Below are 24,520 nucleotides of genomic sequence, written 5' to 3'. Positions count from 1 at the left end.
CAAAGTTTTTTCCTTCCTCATTCATTTCTTTTCTAATTCAAACTTGTTTATATTCATTACTCTTAGCTAATTTCCTTGCATTTGTCATTGCTTCCTCAAATGCTGTTTGGGATTTTAGTTTAATTTTCATTGGTCTACTCTTTCCTTGTTGATATTTTCCAATCCTATACACCTCTCTGCTTCCAACTTTGTATCATCTTCATTCATCACACCCAGTGCCAATTGAGTTGCTTTCCTCTGTTCTGGTTCTCTTTCATACCAATTTGTTATGTCACTTTCTTCCAGGCCAGAGATCACTACACTTTTCTTTTTGTCCACAGTTTCTCTTAACAAATTTTCCTTTATAGTGCTTTATATGACTGATCAGTGCTTGGATGTGTTTCGGTGTTACTGCTGGCATGTTCTTTCATTCACTGTCTTTGGTGTTGTGTTGTGTGTGTGACTGACCACATGGTGTATAGACTGTGCCTTATTTTAGCTTTTGAGTACTAACTATGCCTCCCAAGCAGCCAGTGAGTTCCAGTTTGAATCCTAGCAGTAAGGCTAAGCAACCTAGAGTACCAATAACACTTGCAAAGAAGGTAGAAATTATTAAGAGGCACAAAAGTGGTTAGTGAGTTTTCGTCCCTGATGCATTAACTACTCATTGGTGAGTGTTATGCACATTTTATTATGTTTAATTAATATGAAATCATGTTTTTTGTATGCTGTATTTTCTTTCAGGTTAATTTATCAACAGTTCTGTAATATAGATATGTTTGTTGTGTTTGATATCATACATTTTAACTTGAAAACTTACAAGGGTCATGGAACCTAACCCAATTTTTGCCATTAGTTATGGTATGTGTTTTGTTATACAAGAATTCACTATATAAACAATTCAAATGGAACCTAACTGCTCATATCATTGGGGCCTCCCTGTGTGTGTGTGTGTGTGTGTGTGTGTGTGTGTGTGTATATATATATATATATATATATATATATATATATATATATATATATATATATATATATATATATATATATATATATATATATATATATATATATATATATATATATATATATGTTTTGTTTCTTAATTAAGGAATAGTAAAGTGAAAATGACAAGCATGAAATATTTGATATTGTCAAATATTTTCCACTCATTTTTTCATTTCAGATTTTTTTTAAATTTCTTCAATTTCCTTCATAAAACAAGTCCTATACTAAAAATTATAGATATAAATACATATTTTTTTGGTATTCGTTCCTATCATTTGATAAAAAAAAATGATGACTGCTAAATAATAGTATAAAAAGAAGTCATATGGAAAGTTAGTGAATCAAATTTCATAAGTTTATACACACTGCATCAGTTATGTTTATCTTGAAACCCAAGGTTTTAAACATTGATCCCCTTTTTTTTTTTTTTTTTTTTTATAATTTTGTCACATTTTTTAGTTTTAGTGAAGAAATATCATTGGAAAGAGGAATGAAAATGTGATTGAAAAAAATCTCAGCTGTTTTCAATTGTGAAGAAATAATCTCACATTAAAATTGCACTTCTAAAATGCCTTCCCCACAAAAAAAAATATTTTTCCCATTAATATTTTTGTCATCTTATATGTACTCCAAAATACCACTATTTCACCACATTGTTGGTGGAAGAAGCACACAAATTCCCTGCATGGAGGAATGGCTTATATTAGGAAGCAATTATGAATACTTAAGGGAGGCAAACTGTAAAGTATTATTTTAAATCTTGCTTGATATGTAAGATATGTGAAGGTTTGCTTGTTACTTATCCAAAGACTCTAGAACTTCTATCATATAGAAACAAATTGTTAAAGTGATTTATTGTTATGGGAATACAGTATTCTGGGGATATAGTAATTACTTCAGATCCTACTCTTCCTAGGAAAGTGTATTCCAACTTATTTACCTGTGCCTCAATCCATAGAAAATGAGTACATGTTGAAACTTTTATATGTGTCCTGGTGATTTGTGGCTCAGTAATGAAAGCCTCAGGGTTTGGTTGGTGATGACATTACCAGCCCTGCTCACCCCTAGTGTTAGAAATATTAACTGTGCATCAATACAAGAACCTAACATAAGGAAATGCTTTTGGGTGTGTAAAACACTGCAAGTTTCTTAACAAAATAGCTTTACAAATGGATAGTAGTCATGAAATTTCTCTTAGCATGACACTCCACAGGATGAAATCAACTCTTGAAAAACCTAATACTGTAGTCTCAAATATTTAGAATAGAGCTAACAACTTTGATTTATCTTAACTCCCTTTGTAAATATAGAAGCACTCATTCATTACCACTAACTTCACTTACTCTCAAGTGCATCATTTCCTTGTTCATAGTTAACTGATCTTTAATTCATGTTTCTGAGAAAAATCGTGATACAAAGAAACATTAGTTTCTGGTCATTACTACTACTGTCTGACACTAAATGTAAGCTTGTGTGTGTGTGTGTGATTGTATTTACCTAGTTGTAATGTACAGGGTCCGAGCTAAAGCCCATTTGTCCTATCTCCATATCTGCAGTTATCCAATTTCTCTTTAAATTTGCTCACACTAGCAGCTGTAACCACCTCCTCACTTAAATTATTCCAGAGATCAATATGTGTGTGTGTGTGTGTGTGTGTGTGTGTGTGCACACAAATAACACATAAAGGTTATGAACTATTATGAGGAGAATAATTTGATAAGATATACTAAACAAGTTGTAATCTAACCATAAAAATAAATAGTATCCATATGAGTACTGCATACAGGAAGTTAATTGATGCATGTGTGGCACAGGAGCTTTGAAACTCAGTCAAGTTCTTTTATTTTATTTATTTATTTATTATTATTTTTATTTTATTTTTTTTAGCCATACATTTCTTTCATATTCTTCCACATTCCCACATGCATAACTCTGTAATAAAGGTTACAGTCATGTTTTGTAGGTCCCCAAGTCAAATACAAATTAGGAAATGGTAAAATATAATATATGAAGGTTATACTGTATTATTTCTTCCTTTGTTTTCCTATGAACACTCATTGTAATCTTATGACTGGACTTTAAAATTTGGTTGTATATTTTGTGTTTGAATTTTTTCCAGGGATATGAGGATTGCCTTCAATTCATTGGGAGGATATGCATCTGTCAACCACCTCCACTTCCATCTCTTCTACTTTCCCTACACTCTCTACTCAGAAACAGCTGTAAGTATGTCTTGGATTCTCTTCTAGAATTGGTGAGAGGATTGCTTTACAGGATAATCCCACCATTATTTTTTCTTTTGCAGTAAAATCAAAAATTTCATTGGAGTTGGATCTCCAAAAACTTCATGAAATTTAAATTGAACTTCTTACTGAGAAAATTACCATGGCTCTTTGGGTGATTAACCTTACCTGAAAGCATTGACCTCTTAACCCCCTTTCACACAAGGGGCAAATGCACAGCAGTCAGACACTGTTACCAATTTTGTGGTGTGGATGGTGATCACAGGTGTAAATGACATCATAGACGAGGAAACCACAGGCAAACTATCAAAGTGCCCATGCCTGTTGTTGAGGCACTGGATGGGCACCTGACTAGGGACCACATTGCCAAATATATGATGTTACAAGTCATCACCGTGCCCTCCATGGGTATCTGTGTCAATTGTACACTAGCTGGCATTGAGTTATGTCTGTCCAGACGATCATGGATAAGTGGGCAAGGGAAGCAATCCAGCACTTAATAGATTTTTACAGAGAAACCGTGCCTGTGGAATTTCAAGAGTGTGGAATATAGAAATAGAGACAGAAAGGCCATAGCACTGCAGAAAATAGCAGAACACATGAATAGTAGTGGTTGGTTATTGTTTGTCTCCCGTCCTTTTTCTTCTTGCACACAGCAATAATTATTGTACACAAAGCCATACATTTACCTTTAACTGTCCATTGACGATTCTTACATCCCATGTTATCATACTGAACACACCAAATTTAGTCCATTGGCCAACCTTGCCTGACACAGCCCTGACTGCACTCTGCCCTCTGCCCAGTGTCTGGTCCAAGTCATACATTCACCTGCCTGTGCCTACTGCCTGCCCTAATTGGACTGCTTGATCTGGTAACACTGTTTAAAAGTGAGAGAATAACAGGTGAATCCTAGTGCTCACTGTGCATTTGCCCCTTGTGTGGAAATAATTTCATCCATCCATGTTTTATCATTGCTTAATTAACAGTTTTATGATCCAGCCATAAAGTCTGACTGCAGTCTTGGTGTTGAATTTCTTCCAGAATTCTGCTATAATCATAATCTGCATTAGTGCCAAAAACTTTATTCTGTGAACATCTTGATTCTGAATAGGCACTAGGTGTTCTGTCATCTCTTGGTCATGCAAGTATTTTTTTTTTTTTTATGTAGGAGGTACACTGACCAAGGGCAACAAAATCCAATAAAAAAAACCCCACTGAGATGTCCCATAAAAGGGTCCAAAGTGGTAGTCAAAAACTGAAGGATGAGTGTCTTGAAATCTCCCTCTTGAAGGAATTCAAGTCATAGGAAAGTGGAAATACAGAAGCTGACAGGGAGTTCCAAAGTTTACCAGAGAAAGGGATGAATGATTGAGAATAATGGTTAACTCTTGTATTAGAGAGGTGGACAGAAGAGGGGTAAGAGAAAGAAGAAAGTCTTGTGCAGCTAGGCTGTGGGAGAAGGGGAGACATGTAGTTAGCAAGATCAGAAGAGCAGTTAGCATGAAAATAGTGGTAGAAGACAGCTAGACATGCAACATTGCAGTGATGAGAGAGAGAGGCTGAAGCCAGTCAGTTAGAAGAGAGGAGTTGATGAGACAAAAAGCTTTTGATTCCACCCTGTCTAGAAGAGCAGTATGAGTGAAATCCCCCCAGACATGTGAAGCATATTCCTCACATGGATGGATAAGGTCCTTGTACAGTTAGCAGCTTGGGGGGTGAGAAAAACTGGCAGAGACATCTCAGAATGCCTAACTTCATAGAAGCTGTTTTAAATAGAGATGAGATGTGAAGCTTCTAGTTCAAATTATAAGTAAAGGTCAGACTGAGGATGTTCAGTGTAGAAGAGGGAGACAGTTAAGTATCACTGAAAAAGAGGGGATAGTTGTCTGGAAGGTTGTGCCAAGTTGATAGATAGAGATAGATAGAGTGTTTTTGAGGCATTGAACTATATCATGTTTGCTCTGCCCCAGTCAGAAATTTTAGAAAGATCAGAAGTCAGGCATTCTGTGGCTTCCCTGTGTGAAATGTTTACTTCCTGTTGGACGTCTATGAAAAGACATGGAAAAGTGCAGGGTGGTATCATCAGCGTAGGAGTGGATAGGACAAGAAGTTTGGTTTAGAAGGTCATTGATGAATAATAAGAAGAGAGTGGGAGACAGGACAGAACCCTGAGGAACACCACTGTTAATAGATTTAGGAGAACAGTGACTGTCTACCACAGCAGTAATAGAATGGTCAGAAAGGAAACTTGAGATGAAGGTACAGAGAGAAGGATAGAAGCCATAGGAGGATAGTTTGGAAATCAAAGATTTATGCCAGACTCTTTCAAAAGTTTTTATATATCCAAGGCAACAGCAAAAGTTTCACCAAAATCTCTAAAAGAGGATGACTGAGACTCAGTAAGGAAAACCAGAAGATCACCAGTAAAGCAGTCTTGATGGAACCCATACTGGCAATCAGATAGAAGATTGTGAAGTGATAAATGTTTAAAAATCTTCCTGTTGAGGATAGATTAAAAACTTTAGATAGGCTGGGAATTAAAGCAATAGGATAGCAGTTTGAGGGATTAGAACAGTCGCCCTTTTTAGGAACAGGCTGAACATAGGCAAACTTCCAGCAAGAAGGAAAGGTAGATGTTGATAGACAGAATTGAAAGTTTGACTAGGCAAGGTGCAAGCACGGAGGCACAATTTCGGAAAACAGTAGGAGGAACCCCATCAGGTCTATAAGCCTTCTGAGGGTTTAGGCCAATGGGGGCTTGGAAAACATCATTGTAAAGAATTTTAGTCAGTAGCATGAAGTAGTCAGAGAGTGGAGGAGAGGGAGGAACAAGCCCTGAATTGTTCAGGGTAGAGTTTTTAGCAAAGGTTTGAGCAAAGAGTTCACCTTTAGAGATAGTTGTGATAGCAGTGGTGCCATCTTGTTGAAATAAAGGAGAGAAAGAAGAAGAAGCAAAATTATTGGAGATATTTTTGGCTAGATGCCAGAAGTCATGAGGGGAATTAGATCTTGAAAGATTTTAACACTTTCTGTTAATGAAGAAGTTTTTGGCTAGTTGGAGAACAGACTTGGCATGGTTCCAGACAGAAATATAAAGTGCATGAGCTTCTGGTGATGGAAGGCCTAAGTACCTTTTGTGGGCCACTTCTCTATCATGTATAGCACGAGAACAAGCTGTGTTAAACCAAGGTTTGGAAGGTTTAGGTTGAGAAAAGAGTGAGTAATGTATGCTTCCATGCCAGACACTATCACCTCTGTTATGTGCTTGGCACACAAAGACAGGTCTCTGACATGGAAGCAGTAGTCATTACAAGGGAAATCAGCAAAATACCTCCTCAGGTCCCCCTAACTAGCAGAGGGAAAACACCAGATGCACCTTTGCTTAGGAGGATCCTGAGGAGGGATTGGAGTGATAAAACAAGATACAGATATGAGATTGTGATTGGAGGAGCCCAACAGAGAAGAGAGGGTGACAGCATAAGCAGAAGGATTAGAGGTCAGGAAAAGGTCAAGAATGTCAGGCGTATCTCCATGATGGTCAGGAATATGAGTAGAGTGTTGTACCAATTGCTCTATGTCATGGAGGATAGCAAAGTTGAAGGTTAGTTCACCAGAATAGTCAGTGAAGGGAGAGGAAAGCCAAAGCTGTTGGTGAACATTGATGCCTCCAAGAATGGAGATCTCTGCAAAAGGGAAGAGAGAATGTGCTCCACTTTGGAAGTTAAGTAGTCAAAGAATTTCTTATAGTCATAGGAGTTAGGTGAGAGGTATACAGCACAGATAAATTTAGTTTGAGAGTGACTCTGTAGTCATAGCCAGATGGTGGAAAACTTGGAAGATTCAAGAGCGTAGGCAAGAGAGCAGGTTAAGTCTGTGCGCACATAAACACAACATCCAGCTCTGGATTGAAAATGAGGATAGAGAAAGTAGGAGGGAATAGAAAAGGGGCTACTGTCAGTTGCCTCAGACACTTGAGTTTCAGTGAGGAAAAGAAAATGAGGTTTAGAAGAGGAGAGGTGGTGTTCTACAGATTGAAAATTAGATTTTATATCATGAATGTTGCAGAAGTTAATGGAGAAAAAGTTGAGGGGGGTGTCAAGACACTTGACTGCTCTCAGTCAGTCCTCATCCCTGCCAGTCAGAGTAACTACCATGGATCAGTCTTATCACCATGCATGAACTGCTGTGTCAATCTCCTACCCATGGAAGTCAAACCAACTGCTGTGTGTCAGACTTTTGACTGCTCAAGTCAAACTAACTTCCATGTGTCAGTCTCTTGGCTGTGCAAATTGCAATAACTGCTCTTAGTCCTACAAGTCAGACTAACTGTATGAATCTCTTGGGCTTGTAAGACAAATTAACTGCTATGTATCAGTTTCTTGTGCCTGCAAGTTAAACTAACTGCTAAGTGTTGGCCTCTTTGCCATGCAAGTTAAACTAACTGCCATACTGAGTCTCTTGATATTTGTAGATATGTAATTCAGATGTAGAAAATGTAAAAGGAAGAAGGCAAATTAAATATCATTATATATAAATAAAATATCAAATAAAATATCATTTTACAGTGGAGTCTCATTTACTGAACATCTCCCTTTTTGAAGAACTCGGTCTTCGAACAAAAAAATACCCAGAATTGCTTTGGTTGTTGTACTGTAATTGATGTTTCGAACAAAGTTACTTAGCAAAAGCTGCCATTTATTACTAATTTATAGTTTCTATAAATATTTCCTTTGTTTTCATATATTTGGAGGAGAGACACAGAGGGTAAGACTAACTTAGTCTTTGAAATAAGTTAAATGTTATCCTGTTGAAGAAATTGGAGAACCTTGATATAAACAAACAAGGTTCAGCATTTGAGAGTAATCTTGAGCCTCCTGTGGCTCTCACTGTGACCCACAACACCATCACTACTGCACAACTGCATTTTCCCAATAGCTTTTCCCAGCAGCAAGATGTTTAAGTGTTATGATCACGTTCATTTTGGTGGTGAGTGAATTGCTCCTCTCTGTGTGACTCTGTAAGGCTTCCCTCACTTGATTGGTGACAAAGAGAATGCCTGCATGGTCTAAACAGTATCTTTTGTCACAAAGTTCATTCAATACATCCTTTCTGGATAAAAAATTTCTAAGCTGAAGATGTGGGGCAGCCATCTTAGTAGTGGGAGCATCGGTCATTACCCGCTAAGACATGGTGAACTGGTGTCTGAGAACGGATTAATTTATTTTACATTGATTCCTGTGGGAAAATAGTTTTGTTTTTCAGACATTTCAGATTTCAAACAACATTCAGGAATGAATTAAGTTTGAAAACTGAGGTTCCACTGTATATATTTTGTAGTTTCCTTCTGTTTTAATTAATTAGGTTTCAGTTATAATTGGGTATTAATTGTCTGCAGGTTTCCTGGATTCTCACTCTTCTTGGCCTGGGGGTCATGTATTAAGTACAAGTAAACATCACCGGATGAACAAAATTATGTGGATCACCTAATGGCAAAAGGCCCACCATATCATATGGCGCTACTCTGTCTGATTACCCATAGTTTAGTACATAATATTACATGCAATGTTAGCCATGATTTTTCCTAACACCATTGCTCATATATGCTTTCTTTACATCACCATCAGAGCTTCACATTCAATAGATATATTCTGTACACATGCATGCACATCCTTAGTTAGCACACATTCTACATGACAAACATGGCAGCCACCCTTGAATGATGATATGCAGAGAAACTGGAGATCACACAGTTATGTCTGGTTTTGTCAGGCAACCAGATAATTAGAAAAACTGAACTACCATTGAGTTCAAAAGACACTGCTGCATCTTCAGAGCATAAAGTTGGTTACATTAGACTATGTGTACAATAAGAAAAAATGAAATAAAATTTTTTTTTCCATTTCTCTGCTTCAACTCCCTATCATTCCTGTAATTTTGTTATTTTATTGGTATATGACATGCCAATACAAAAATATGCTGGTGCTAATGAGTGACAATAACGTGAACTTTGCCTGTGTAGCAGTGGACCAGCCAGGCGATGGAGTGCAGAAAGGCAAGGAGAGTGCTCGTTTCCTTTGAAGTGGTCATTCAATCATGTTCTTCATTAGCAGCGGTCTCATAAAAACCATGGTAGGCTTATTTTCCTATCATTGTGGTAGCTTGATAATATCTGATGAGAGCTTCACATTTTGTCGAGAAAGAAACTTGAGGTTGTGAATACTGGTTTCCTTTGAACTGGTCATTCAGTCATGTTCTTGATCAGCAGTGGTGTCATAAACACTATGTTAGGCTTGTTTTCCTAAATATCATTGTATCATGATATCTGATGGGTGCTTCACCTTTCATCAAGGTGGAACCTTTAGCTTGTACCCAGTAATTTTATAGTATGTAACACACACACACACACACACACACACACACACACACACACACACACACACACACACACACACACACACACACACACACACACACACACACACACACACCTAGTGTGCAACACCCTACTAGTATTCCTGACCGTCTTGGTGATACACCCAACATTCTTGATTTTTTCTTAACCTCTAATCCTGTTGCTTATTCTGTTACCCTCTCTTCTCCGATGTGGTCCTCCAATCACAATCTCATATCTGTATCTTGTCCTATCACTCCAATCCCTCCTCAGGATCCCCCTAAGTGGAGGTGCCTTTGGCGTTTTGTCTCTACTAGTTAGGGAGATCTGAGGAAGTATTTTGCTGATTTCCCTTTAATGACTACTGCTTCCATGTCAGAGACCCATCTCTGTGTGCCAAGTGCATAACATAAATGATTATCTTGCATGAAGGCATACATTTCTCACACTTTTTCTTGATCTAAATCTTCAAACTAGGTTTAACACAGCCTGTTCTCATGCTACATATGATAGAGAGGTGGCCCACAAAAGGTACTTGAGCCTTCCATCACCAGAATCTCGTGCACTTTATATTTCTGCCTGGAACCATGCCAAGTCTGTTCTCAAACTAGCCAAAAACTTCTTCAGTGTCAAAATATTTCAAGATCTAACTCCCCTCATGACTTCTGGGATCTAGTCAAAAAAAATCTCCAATAACTTTGCTTCTTCTTTCCCTCCTTTATTTCAACCAGATGGTACCACTGCTATCACATCTATCTCTAAAGCTGAACTCTTCACTCAAACCTTTACTAAAAATTCTACCTTGGGTGATTCAGGGCTTGTTCTTCCCTCTCCTCCACTACTTCATGCTATCTATTAAAATTCTTCGCAATGATACTTTCCATGCCATTGCTGGCCTAAACCCTCAGAAAGCTTATGGACCTGAAGGGGTCCCTCCAATTGTTCTCCATAACTGCATCTCTGTGCTTACACCTTGCCTAGTCAAACTCTTTCAACTCTGTTTGTCAACATCTACCTTTCCTTCTTGCTGGAAGTTTGCCTACATTCAGCCTGTTCCTAAAAAGGGTGACTATTCTAATCCCTCAAACTGCCATCCTATTGCTTTAATTTCCTGCCTATCTAAAGTTTTCGAATCTATCCTCAACTGGAAGATTCTTAAACATCTATCACTTCACATCCTTTTCTATCTGATCACCAGTATGGGTTCTGTCAAGACCACTCTACTGGTGACTTGGCTTTCTTTACTGAGTCTTGGTCATCTTCTTTTTGGTGAAACTTTTGCTGTTGCCAAGTTTCCTTTCTGACCATTCTATTGCTGCTGTGGTAGACAGTCACTGTTCTTCTCTTAAATCTCTTAACAGTAGTGTTCCTCAGGATTCTGTCCTGTCACCCACTCTCTTTCTATTATTCATCAAAGATCTTCTAAACCAAACTTCTTGTCCTATCCATTCCTACACTGATGATACCACCCTGCACTTTTCCACATCTTTTCCTAAATGTCCAACCCTTCATGAAGTAAACAGTTCACACAGAGAAGCCACAGAATGCCTGACTTCTGGTCTTTGTAAAATTTCTGATTGGGGCAGAACAAACTTGGTATTGTTCATTGCCTCAAAAACTCGATTCCTCCATCTATCAACTCGACACAACCTTCCAGACAACTATCCCCTCTTCTTCAATGACACTCAACTGTCTCCCTCTTCTACACAACATTCTCAGTTTGTTCTTTTCTTATAATCTAAACTGGAAGTTTCACATCTCATCTCTAGCTAAAACAGCTTCTATGAAGATAGGCATTCTGAGACATCTCCACCAATTTTTCTCATTCTCCCAGCTGCTAACTCTGTACAAGGGCCTTATTTGTCCATGTATGGAGTATGCTTCATATGTCTAGGGGGGTTCCACTCATACCGCTCTTTTAGACAGGGTGGAATCAAAAGCTTTTCATCTCATTAACTCTTCTCCTCTAACTGACTGTTATCAGCCTCTTTCTCATCACCTCAGTGTTGCATCTCTTGCTATCTTCTACCACTATTTTCATGCTAGCTACTCTTCTAATCTTGCTAACTGCATGCCTCCCTTCCTCCCGTGGCCTCACTTCACAAGATTTTCTTCTTTCTTTCACTCCTGTTCTGTCCACCTCTCCTATGCAAAAGCTATCCAGTATTCTCAGTCATTCATCCCTTTCTCTGGTAAACTCTGGAACTCCCCATCTGCTTCTGTATTTTCACCTTCCTATGAATTGAACTCCATCAAGAGTGAGGTTTCAAGACACTTATCCTTCAATTTTTGACTAATTCTTCAGATCCTATCTGGGAACTGGCATCTCAGTGGGCTTTTTTTTTATTGGATTTTTGTTGTCCTTGGCTGGTGTCCCTCTTACGTAAAAAAAAAAAACGCACACACACACACACACACACACACACACACACACACACACACACACACACACACACACACACACACACACACTATTATTAATATTACTATTGTTGTTGTTTTTAATATTATTATTATTATTATTATTATTATTATTTTTATTATTATTATTATTATTATTATCATTATTATTATTATCATTATTATTATTATTATTATTATTATTATTATTATTATTATTATTATTATTATTATTATTATTATTATTATTGCTATTATCATTATTATTATTATTATTATTATTATTATTATTATTATTATTATTATTATTATTATTATTATTATTATTATTTAATAGATAATGTTGAGAGAGAGAGAGAGAGAGAGAGAGAGAGAGAGAGAGAGAGAGAGAGAGAGAGAGAGAATAAGTAACATTCAGATTGACTAAATACAGATAACCATTTTCATTTTACTTCCCTTATCTCCCCTAACACACACACACACACACACACACACACAGCAGTGGTATGGTCTCCACACAAGAAGAAAGATATAAGGAAATTGGAAAGAATACAAAGAACAGCTACGAAAATGATACCTGAATTGGAAGACCTAAGTTACGAGGAAAGACTGGAAGAAATTGGATTACCAACACTGCAAGAAAGAAGGGAAAGAGGAGACCTGATAACAATGTTCAAATTAGTAAATGGCATGGAGAAGATAGACAGAGATGACCTAGTTGTAAAAGTGGAGGAAGGAGATAGACGTACAAGGGGACATATGAAGAAATTAAAGAAGAGTCATTGTTTGGGAGATATTAAGAAATACAGCTTTCCGCATTGAACGGTTGAAATATGGAATAACTTAAAAGAAGAGGTGGTTGCGGCAAAGAGTGTGCACATGTTTAAAGAGAGATTGGACAAATTCGGGTATGAAGACAGGACTAATTAAGCTTTGGCTCGGACCCTGTACTATACAACTAGGTAAATACACACACACACACACACACACACACACACACACACACACACACACACACACACACTGAAATTCTACAAGTGATGATTAGAAGTGGAAATGGAAGGATAATGAATTATACAGGAGTATATGTGCCACATATGACCAATGCTTGGCAGAAAGAAGAGCATGAAGAGATGTTGGTGTAGATGTGCTAAAAGCTCTTGAAAAAATAGTGATGCAAAGTAGTGATATTGTTGGTGATTTTGATTATAAGGAGATAAACTGGGAGACATTGACAACTACTGGAAGCGAGAACTCATGGAGCAATAGACTATTAAAGTGGGTGGTGGAAAACTTGATGACTCGATGGGTTAATTGTGATACCAGATTTAGTGAAAGAGACAAACCATCAAAACTTGATTTAATGTTTACCAAGGACATGGAAATTATTGAAACTATACACTATGATAACCCTCTAGGTAAAAGTGATCATGTATTGATGGAATTTAATTTGAAAATGAAAATGTAATCGTTGATGAAAATTATAAGATAAGAAGATTTAAATATAGTAAAGCTGACTTTGAAAAATATCAATAAAGTACTTTGTTGCTGTGGACTGGAAGGGCTTATAACATGCAGATGCCCAGGAAAAATGGGATTAATTTATAAGGATATATAATACTGCTGTGGAGAAATTTGTACCTAGAGGAGGAGCAAGATGTAGAAAAAGTAAGGAATGGTTCTGTTGATGCTAGAAATGAATACGTTAAGATAATGAGAATGGGGAGAAGAAACTATGAAAGAGATGTAATAGAAAAGTATATAAATTAACCCAAATATTAATATTAATATTAATGGGAAGATGAAGAAGAAAGGTGTATCAAGAGTGAAAGTTGAAGGAAAAGTCTATGAGGATGCACAGGACATGGCTGAGATTATAAACAAAACTTTCAGATATATACTAAGTACAGTTCCAGTCAGGTATGAGGAAATACTTAAGATGATGGAAGAACTTGATATAAATAAAGCATCTGGTCCAGATGGTGTATCAAACTGGATACTGAAAGAATGTAGAGAACAACCGGCTAATAAAATTCACAGTATGGTGGTGACATCATTGTTGCAGGGAAGAGTACCAGAAGATTGGAAGAGAGCAAATATTCAAAAGAGGAAATAAGGAAAACCCACTAAATTATAGACCAGTGTCATTGACTAGTGTTGTAGGAAAACTATGTGAAAGAACAATAAAGGAATGCTGGATGGAATACTTGGAAAGAAGTAAAGTTTTGGTAAATTGTCAATTTGGATTTAGGAGAGGAAAGATCATGCTCCATAAACTTATTGTCCTTTTATTCAAGAGTAGTTGATATTGTGCAGGAGAGAGACAAATGGGTGGATGGTGTCTACTTAGACTTGAAGAAGGCTTTTGACAAAGTACCACACCAAAGATTGCTATGGAAGATAAAAAATTATGGAAGAATTGGAGGAAGACTGCTGGAATGGATGGAGAATTATCTGGATGATAGAGAGGTGAGAACTGTAATACAAGATGAAAATTTATCTTGGCTGAAAGTAACTAGTGGTGTTCCACAGGGGTCACTGTTGGAACCGATAATGTTTGTAATATATTTAAATGACATGAATGAAGAAATAGATAATTATATGAACTTATTTGCAGATGATGCTAAGCTGATGAGAAGGGTAGAAAATGTAAATGACTTTATGGTACTGTAAGATTATTTAAATAAAATAAATAGATGGAATAAATCTTGGCAGATGGAATTCATTTTAAGTAAATGTAAAGTAATGGAGTTTGGTAAGAGTAAAAAAAGAATACAATATTATGAGATGGATGGTGTGTAGTTAAAGAAATCAGAAGAAGAAATGGATTTAGGAGTAACAGTTACTGAAAATTTGACTCTGGACAGACACTGATAAAATTACTGGAGAGATGATGAATTTGTTAAAAAGAGTGAGGATGGCATTCTCATATTTGGATGAAAGGATGATAAAAAAATTTGTTGATTTCCATGATAAAACCAAGATTGGAATATGTGGCAGTGGTGTGGTCTCCTCATACAAGGAGGAATATTACAAAATTGAAAAGAGTATGAAGAGTAGTCACTAAGATGGTTCCGGAGTTGAGTAAGTCGACCTATGAAGAGAGATTAAGAATGTTGGAAATTCCTACCCTTGAAAATAGGAGAGAAAGAGGAGATTTAATAAACATCTGTAGAATGATAAATGGTATGAAAAATGTGGACAAAAAATGTTTTATAAATTTAGACACACAGAGTACAAGGGGACACAGTAAGAAGTTGAAGAAAGCTAACTGTAGAAGGGACATAAAAAAAGTATAGTTTTCCTCATAGAAGTGTGAACAAATGGAATGAACTCAGTGAAAACATTGTGAATGCCAAACCGTCCATGGTTTTAAGAACAAACTGGATAGATATAGAGAAGGGATACCATGAAATTACTCCCCTCCCATAAACCACAACTAGGTAAATACACACACACACACACACACACACACACACACACACACACACACACACACACACACACACACACACACACACACACACACACACACACACACACACACACACACACACACACACACACACAATTTAATTACATACTTTAATATTTAATTATTTCAGAGATTTTTGTCAAGAATGTTTACTGCATTGTGATCCTGCAGCTAGATGTTACAAATATTTCTGTGAATTTGTGATGAATGAATACCTGCTGTTATGACCACCATTCCCAGCCCCTTCACAAAGCTGCTGCACCTGGACTAACTTTCCTGAACCACCTCCTACGTGGACTCAGTGCAGGGCTCAAATACGGGTGTACAGGATCCCTTGTGACTCCTGCACCCTTTTCACAACATTCGTATTGCCAGGTCATACTAATTAAGGTTGCCTGTTTGTTTTACCCACCTATAAACAAGGGAAATGCTCTAACAACAATCAACTCCCACAGCTGTGAAAGGATCAACAACCATGTCTAGGAAGAAACTGGTATAACATGCAATAACACACATATGGTCTAGGTATAACACCTTGCTAGACAACTGCCCTCTGTAACAAGTCCTCCCACTGTCCAACAGCATGTTATAGCCTCAAGCCGAATAGTGTTTACTACCTCCTGGAAGACAGGCCTTGTCAGGATCTGAAGAGGGAGTAAAGTTCATTACACAGCTATTTTTTTTTTTTTTTTTTTTTTTGATGTAGGAAGTACACTGGCCAAGGACAACAAAAATCCCCCCCCAAAAAATGCCTGCTGAAATGCCAGTCCCATAAAAGGGTCAAAGCAGTAGTCAAGAATTGACTACTCCCTCTTGAAGGAATTCAAGTCATAGGAAGGTGGAAATACAGAAGCAGGCAGGGAGTTCCAAAGTTTACCAGAGAAAGGGATGAATGATTGAGAATACTGGTTTACTCTTGCATTAGAGAGGTGGACAGAATAGGGGTGAGAGAAAGAGGAAAGTCTTGTGCAGCGAGGCCACGGGAGGAGGGGAGGCATGCAGTTAGCAGAAGAGCAGTTAGCATGAAAATAGTGGTAGAAGACAGCTAGAGATGCAACATTGCGGCAGTGAAAGAGAGGCTGAAGACAGTCAGTTAGAGGACAGGAGTTGATGAGACGAAAAGCTTTTGATTCCACCCTGTCTAGAAGAGCGGTATGAGTGGAACACCCTCCAGACATGTGAAGCATTTTTCATACATGGATGGATAAGGCCCTTGTACAGAGTTAGCAGCTGGGGGGTGAGAAAAACTGGCGGAGTCATCTCAGAACGCCTAACTTCATAGAAGCTGTTTTAGCTAGAGCTGAGATGTGAAGTTTCCAGTTCAGATTATAAGTAAAGGACAGACTGAGGATGTTCAGTGTAGAAGAGGGGGACAGTTGAGTGTCATTGAAGAAGAGGGGATAGTTGTCAGGAAGGTTGTGGCGAGTTGATAGATGGAGGAATTGAGTTTTTGAGGCATTGAACAATACCAAGTTTGCTCTGCCTCAATCAGAAATTTTAGAAAGATCAGAAGTCAAGCATTCTGTGGCTTCCCTGTGTGAAATGTTTATCTCCTGAAGGGTTGGATGTCTATGAAAAGATGTGGAAAAGTACAGGGTGGTATCATCAGCGTAGGAGTGAATAGGACAAGAAGTTTGGTTTAGAAGATCATTAATGAATAATAAGAAGAGAGCAGGTGACAGGACAGAACCCTGAGGAACACCACTGTTAATAGATTTAGGAGAAGAACAGTGACTGTCTACCACAGCAGCAATAGAACAGTCAGATGAAGTTATAGAGATAAGGATAGAGAAGAAGGATTAGAGGTCAGGAAAAGGTCAAGAATGTTGGGCGTATCTCCAAGATAGTCAGGAATATGAGTACGGTGCACCAATTGCTCTAGGTCTTTCAGGATAGCAAAGTTGAAGGCTAGCTCACCAAGATTGTCAGTGAAGGGAGAGGAAAGCCAAAGTTGGTGGTGAACATTGAAGTCTCCAAGAATGGAGATCTCTGCAAAAGGGAAGAGGGTCAGAATGTGCTCCACTTTGGAAGTTAAGTAGTCAGTAGTTAAGTAATTACTTAAGTCCTCTGCAAGTCAAGCACCCTCCAGGAGCCTGACGCAATAGCATTTAACACTAAACAAGCTCATGAACAAGAGACATGATGATAAACGAGTGCCCATGAACACACTGGAGGATTATTCACTTTTCACTGTGTCAGAGCTCAGCCTGCATGCACACACTTCCCTGGTTCTGGAGTGTATTATACACAACTATCCTCTCTGACAGACTACTATGGAGACTCATATTCTATACAAGTAGGCCGGGGTGTATGGCCAGTAATGACTCACTTATCCCCTTAAGGCAACTGACCCAGCTAATTCTTATCCCATCTCAGTCTCCGTCAGATATTAGTGCTCGTCTCAATACGTCTGCTCTGTCTAAGTGCTGGGTAATGACTGATTATGGGAAAGCATGGCATTCACCCAATCTACTACAAGGGTTAGGGTTTACAAGGAAGGGGGTGTGGTGACACACATACATATATACATCCGCTCACACTCTGCTCCCCATGCACAAACAAGACACTTTATTTCTGAAAATTCTAATGATCATACTAGGGGGGATAGATGAATACTGATTACTGTATTGTCAAGAGCAACTCTTCTACTAAATACTAGGTGAGATTCAGATTGAATGGACAGGGAAAGTACAGAAATTTACATGGAGAACATGAGTGACTGCTCAAATAATTATTCTAGAAGCTTCAGGCCTGGTAGCTCAGTGTCCGGGACACGTCCAAGTCTCGTCCCCAACCTGTCTCTCTTCTCTTCTCATCTCTCTCTTTCTCCCTCTTTCATTATTTTTTTCTCATTCATTCTACTACTTTCTTCATTTTATATTGTGTTATCTCACTGCACACAACAACACTGCTTACTTAACTAAGGGAGCTGTAGCCATGCTGAAAGAGTGTGTTACCAGGACACGGGCAGGTAACCTTATTCGCATGTATCCCACCAACCTTTTTCCCCAACCTCTGCCCTTTTGAGAGTGATTTCATTTAATAGATAAATTTTAATGCAAAACAGGCAACAGCAAAATGATAGTCCAAAAGGAATAACTTGTGATTTTAAGGAAATAACAATTGAAAGTGATATGAAATAATAAAGCCAATGATTGATTTTATAACTTTGCTAAATCTGTGATTTGAAGGTCCTTTGATATTGAAATATATTTTGAAATGGATGTATGTTATAAGTACATTTTTTTTTTTTATCCTCTCTCTCTCTCTCTCTCTCTCTCTCTCTCTCTCTCTCTCTCTCTCTCTCTCTCTCTCTCTCTCTCTCTCTCTCTCTCTCTCTCTCTCTCTCTCTCTCTCTCTCTCTCTCTCTCTCTCTCCTTTTCAAGTTACACATTCCTTTATTCACATAATTAGTTAAAATGGCTGTTGGAAAGCACAAGACAGGTTTGTTTGCCTATTTGTGGACTTAGGAATGGGTGTAGCCAAAGTCCAGCAGGTGTAGCCCAAGTTATAAGATGCTCTCTCTCTCTCTCTCTCTCTCTCTCTCTCTCTCTCTCTCTCTCTCTCTCTCTCTCTCTCTCTCTCTCTCTCTCTCTCTCTCTCTCTCTCTCTCTCTCTCTCTCTCTCTCTCTCTCTCTCTCTCATGCACATTTTTTTCCTTCTCCTCTCCTCCTCCAGGTTATACACACCTTTATTCATATAATTTATTAAGATGGCTGGCTGAAAGAATAAGACAGGTATGTTTGCCTATTTGTTGACTTAATGTAATGGAGCGGGCTTTCTATACTATGCAGTTCAACACTCCAGTCTCTATGCCTCTCAGAGGCCAACTGGCAGAGGTCTGTATGCTGTGGAATCTTACTGAATTAAATTAAAATTTTAAACCAACATCTCAAAATAGACTGCTACAAGACCTGTGTTCTGGAGCAGTGGTGAAGCACCTTACTAGGTAAATTTGAACTTTTGGTTAACAAAGGAAATAATGTCAAGAGCACAATTTCATTTTGAGAGTAGACTGCTCGTATCTCTGAACATTTGTAACTCCTTACCACGTAATTTGGACACCCTCTGTGTGTGTGTGTGTGTGTGTGTGTGTGTGTGTGTGTGTGTGTATATATATATATATATATATATATATATATATATATATATATATATATATATATATATATATATATATATATATATATATATATATATATATATATATATATATATAGTGGAACATCAGTTCTCAAACTTAATTTTTTCCTGAATGCTGTTCATAATCTGAAATGTTGGGAAACCAAAATTATTTTTCCCATAGCAATCAATGAAGAATGGATAAATCCGTTCCTAGACACTAGTCTACCCCATCTTAGCAGCTTAGGACAAATGCTCCCACAGCCAAGATGATTGCTTCACATCTCAAGCTCACAAATTATTTATTCAGAAAGGATGTAATGAATGAACTTAGTGACGCAGAACTTGTTAGAAGATACTATTTAGATCGCTCTTGTGAGGGAAGCCTTACAGAGAGACACAGAGAGGAGCAACCCACTTACCACCAAAATGAAAGTGATAATAACACTTAGACATATGGGAAAAGCTACTGGAAAAATGCAGTTGTGCAGTAGTGATGGCATTGGGGGTCATCAAGAGAGCCACCGGTTTCTAGGGATTACTCCTGAAAGCTGAAAACTATTTGCTTACATCGAGGCTTTTCGATGGAATCACGCTTACTGTTTTTCAAAGATTGAATTACTGTCTTACATTTTGTGTCTTTCCTCCAAATATATAAAAATTAAGTAGATATTTATAGAAACTATAGATTAGTAATAAATGGCAGCTTTTGCTATGCCTTTTAATACCTGAAATCAAGTAATTTTGTTCTAAAATTGAATTATGGTACCACAATTGAAGCAATAATGAGTTTAAAATTTTGTCTGAAAACTGAATTATTTGAAAAGGGAGGCATTTGGTAACCAAGGTTCCAGTATATATATATATACATATATATATATATATATATATATATATATATATATATATATATATATATATATATATATATATATATATATATATATATATATATATATATATATATATATATATATATATATATATATATATATATATATATATATATATATATATATATATATATATATATATATTACACTCATTAATAACTATTGAGAAAGTAAACCTTAGAGTTTTACAGAAACAAATTATCTCAGTGCCTGTCTGTGATAAGCTGGACAATGAAAATTCTGAGCTACTATAGTTCAAGGTGCCATGATTACAATGAGGGAAATGGCAACTGTTTGCAGATAGACAAAGGGATGGGAGGCTCAATTCCTCATCCACTGTAGGATCCAGTAATCTCATCAGCTCCCTTAGGTGTAATCCTTCCTTAGGTGTAATCTTATATTTACCTAGTAAATATGGTTATGGAGACAGGACAAAATGAGCTTTGGCTCATGCCCTGTACAGTACAACTAGGTGAATACAACTCAGTAAATACACACACACAATATATATATATATATATATATATATATATATATATATATATATATATATATATATATATATATATATATATATATATATATATATATATATATATATATATATATATATATATATATATATATATATATATATATATATATATATATATATATATATATATATATATATATATATATGAGTCAAAGCTCATTTTGTCGTGTCTCCATAACCATATTTATCCAGTTTCTCTTTACATTGTTTGCCGCAACCATTTCTTCCTTCAAATCATTCCAGATCTCAGTAGTTCTTTATGGGTATTTCTTGATGTCACTTAAACATCCACTCTTCTTTATTTTCTTTCCATGCCCTCTCGTCTGTCACTCTCCCTCCTCTATCTGTGGTACCAAGACATTTCTGTCTATTCTTTCTATATTGTTTACTAATTTGTACATTGGTTTCCTCTTGTAGTGTTGGTAATCCCATCTGTTCAGGTGTTTCTTCATAGCTTAAGTCTTTCAATTCTGGTACCACCTTTGTTGCTATGCTCTGTATTCTTTCCAGTTTCCATATATCTTTTTTTTTTTTTTTATGTGGAGCCCAAGCTACTGCTGCATATTCAATTTAGCTCATACCATGCTTGTGATAATTTTCTTCATAATTTCTTTATCTAAATAGTTAAATGCTACCCTAATGTTTGTTAACAAGCTGTAAGTAGAGTCAAATATTCCATTTATGTGCCTTTCAGGTGATAACGTGTCCTGGATCATTACTCCAAAATCTTTTTCATCATTACTTTTCATTATTATTTTCCTCCCATTTCATGCTTCCACGAAGGTCTCTTTTACTTTTTCCTATTTCCAACATGTGGTATTATTTGGCATTATATTCTGGTTTCCATCTTTGGGTCTATTCATTATCTTGTCAATATACTTTTGTAACTCCTTGTAGTCATTTTCATCCTTTATTATTTTCATTATATTTACATCATCAGCAAACAGGTTTATATAACTATTTAGATCCTCTGTCATATTATTTACATATATTTGAAACATAATGGGTGCCAAAACAGATCCTTGCGGTACCCCACTTGTCACTCAGTGCCAACTTGATTTAGTGACTGATTACTGTTCTCATTTCCCTCCCTTGTAAATAATCCTTCATCCATCTCAATGTTGGTCCCTTTAGTCTTCCTCCATTCTCTAGCTTCCACATAAGGCTTTTGTGAGGAACTCGATCAAATGCTTTTTTGAGATCCAGGTATACTGCACCAACCATCCATCCTTCTCTTGCACTCCATCTATTACTCTCTTATAGAAGCTCAGTAGATTTGTGACACAGGATCTCCCTTTCCTGAATCCACCCATCTGTTTTTAATTACTATTTCATAAAGCTTGCTTACAATACTTGTTAGTGACACTGGTCTATAATTCAATGGTTCCATTTTATATATTTTGTATATTGTACATTTGTATATTGTATATTGTATATTGGCACCATGTTAGCTCTTTTCCCTTCCCTTGGTACTTTTCCCTTTATCAACAAGGTGTTAATTATATCCCATATGGGTTCTTCTATTTGTTCTCTACATTCTTTTAATATCCATCCATTTACTTGATCTGGTCCCATAGCTTTTCTAACATCCAGCTCTTCCAGCAGTTTCTTGATTTTTTTTTCTCTTTACTTGTATCTTCTGTATTCCCTCATTCTGTGATACCACTTTTAGTACCACAAATTCAGTTTCCTTTGTAAACACAGATTGAAAAACTCTCATTCATAAGTTCACTCTTCATCTCAGTAGTTTCATAAATTCTTCCTTCCCTTTTTAACTTGTTTATGCCATCCTTATGTTTCATTCTCCCATTTGTGTATCTGTAGAAGAGTTTAGGTTCTTTGCATTTTCTTACTATGTTACTTTCAAAATTTCTTTCTTCTTCTCTTCTTATTTTACTATATTCATTCCTTGCCTTTCTATATTCTTCTCTAGCTTTTCTGTTCAGTTGTCTCATCATTTTCTTCCATGCCCTGTCCTTTTTTCTTTTTTCTTCTACACACTTGGCATTATACCATTCATGCTTCCCAGTTTTCATTTTATAACTTGGTACAAACTGTTGCACCCCTCTCTATACGAGTACTTGCTCAAAAATATTTCATATTTTTCTTGCACTACTTTACCTTCAAATAGTTCCAGTGAATTTTTCTGTAAAATTTATTAAGTTCTGCAAAGTTTGCTTTAGCATAGTTCTGTGTCCCATTTCTGTATTGTTCTTTCCTGAGCCTTGTAACTTCTATCTCCATCCACCTTCCAGTCTATCCCTGCCTCCAGGACAAGCTCCATATAACTTGCAAGGCCCCTGGTCACAGGACCCATGTGATGTATTTATTTAGTGCATAAAGCATGTAGTAATATTGTGAGTGTATTTATCTAGTTGTATTTACCTAGTTGTATAGTACAAGGTTTGAGCAGGGCTCATAGTGTCCTGTCTCCATATCTGTATTTATCCAGCATTTCCTTAAATTTATGTACGTTTGGTGCTGTAACAACCTCTTCATTTAAACCATTCCAGATACCCACAGTTCTATGTGGAAAACTCCACTTCTTGATGTTCCTCAAACGCTGACTCTTCCTGATCTTCTTTGAGTGCCCTCTCATCCATCCAACTTCATCTTCTTCCAGTAACACCAGGTCCTGCTTGTCTATTTTCTCAATGCAGTTAACTATTTTATACATCATTATTAGATCTCCTCTTCCTCTTCTAACTTGCAAAGTTGGCAATCCCATTTCCTTCAGCCCCTCTTTGTATGTTAGGTCTTTCAGCTCCACTACCATCCTTGTTGCTGCCCTCTGAATTCTTTCCAACTTCTTTATATCTTTCTTCATATGTGGAGACCACACCACTGTTCCATATTCCAGCTTGAGATGTAGCATAGTAGCTATAATTTTTTTCATCATAGTCTTATCCATGTTAACATCCTGTATGTTGAGCCAAATATTTCATTTATATGCCATTCTGGAATCAGGGTATCTTGAAATACCACTCTCATGTCTTTCTCCTCCTTGCCCTTCATTATTACTTCCTCCCCCCATTTTATAGTCCCATGCAGGTCTTCTACTCTTTCCCAATTCCATCACATGGCATTTCTTAGCAATGAATTCCAATTTCCACTTCTTGCTCCATCCATAAATCTTGTCAATACCTCTTTGCAACTCCATACAATCAACGTGGCTCTTTATTACTCTTAACAATTTAGCATCATCAGCAAACAGATTAATATAACTGGTCAAACCCTCCTGCATATCATTGATATATATATTTGGACCCATGCTTGTTACATTACTCTAACTTGAACAGGTGTCCCTGATCACAGTTCCATTTTCTCTATGCTTTAAGTAGTCTCTCATCTATTTTAGCATTGTCTCTCTCAGTCCTCCTATATGTTCCATCTTCCACAATAGTCTTTTATGTGGAACTTTATGAAAAATTTTTTTTTGATGTCCAAGTACACTGCATTTTCTTAATTAATTAA

General features: G+C 36.9%; 1 protein-coding gene across 1 annotated transcript in view; it reads left to right on the top strand.

The window, feature by feature from the left end:
• The window catches only part of LOC135111690 (GDP-D-glucose phosphorylase 1-like), a 164,372-nt gene that overhangs the window by 96,066 nt on the left and 43,786 nt on the right, over positions 1 to 24,520 (top strand). Inside the window, exon 6 of the mRNA XM_064025285.1 lies at positions 3,104 to 3,206. Within this exon, the coding sequence (XP_063881355.1) occupies positions 3,104 to 3,206 (103 nt within the window). The remainder of the gene's footprint in view (positions 1 to 3,103; positions 3,207 to 24,520) is intronic.

Source organism: Scylla paramamosain, chromosome 2 (assembly GCF_035594125.1).
Source record: "Scylla paramamosain isolate STU-SP2022 chromosome 2, ASM3559412v1, whole genome shotgun sequence".
Classification (NCBI taxonomy): Eukaryota; Metazoa; Arthropoda; class Malacostraca; order Decapoda; family Portunidae; genus Scylla; species Scylla paramamosain.
This window is presented reverse-complemented; position numbering and strand designations above follow the sequence as displayed.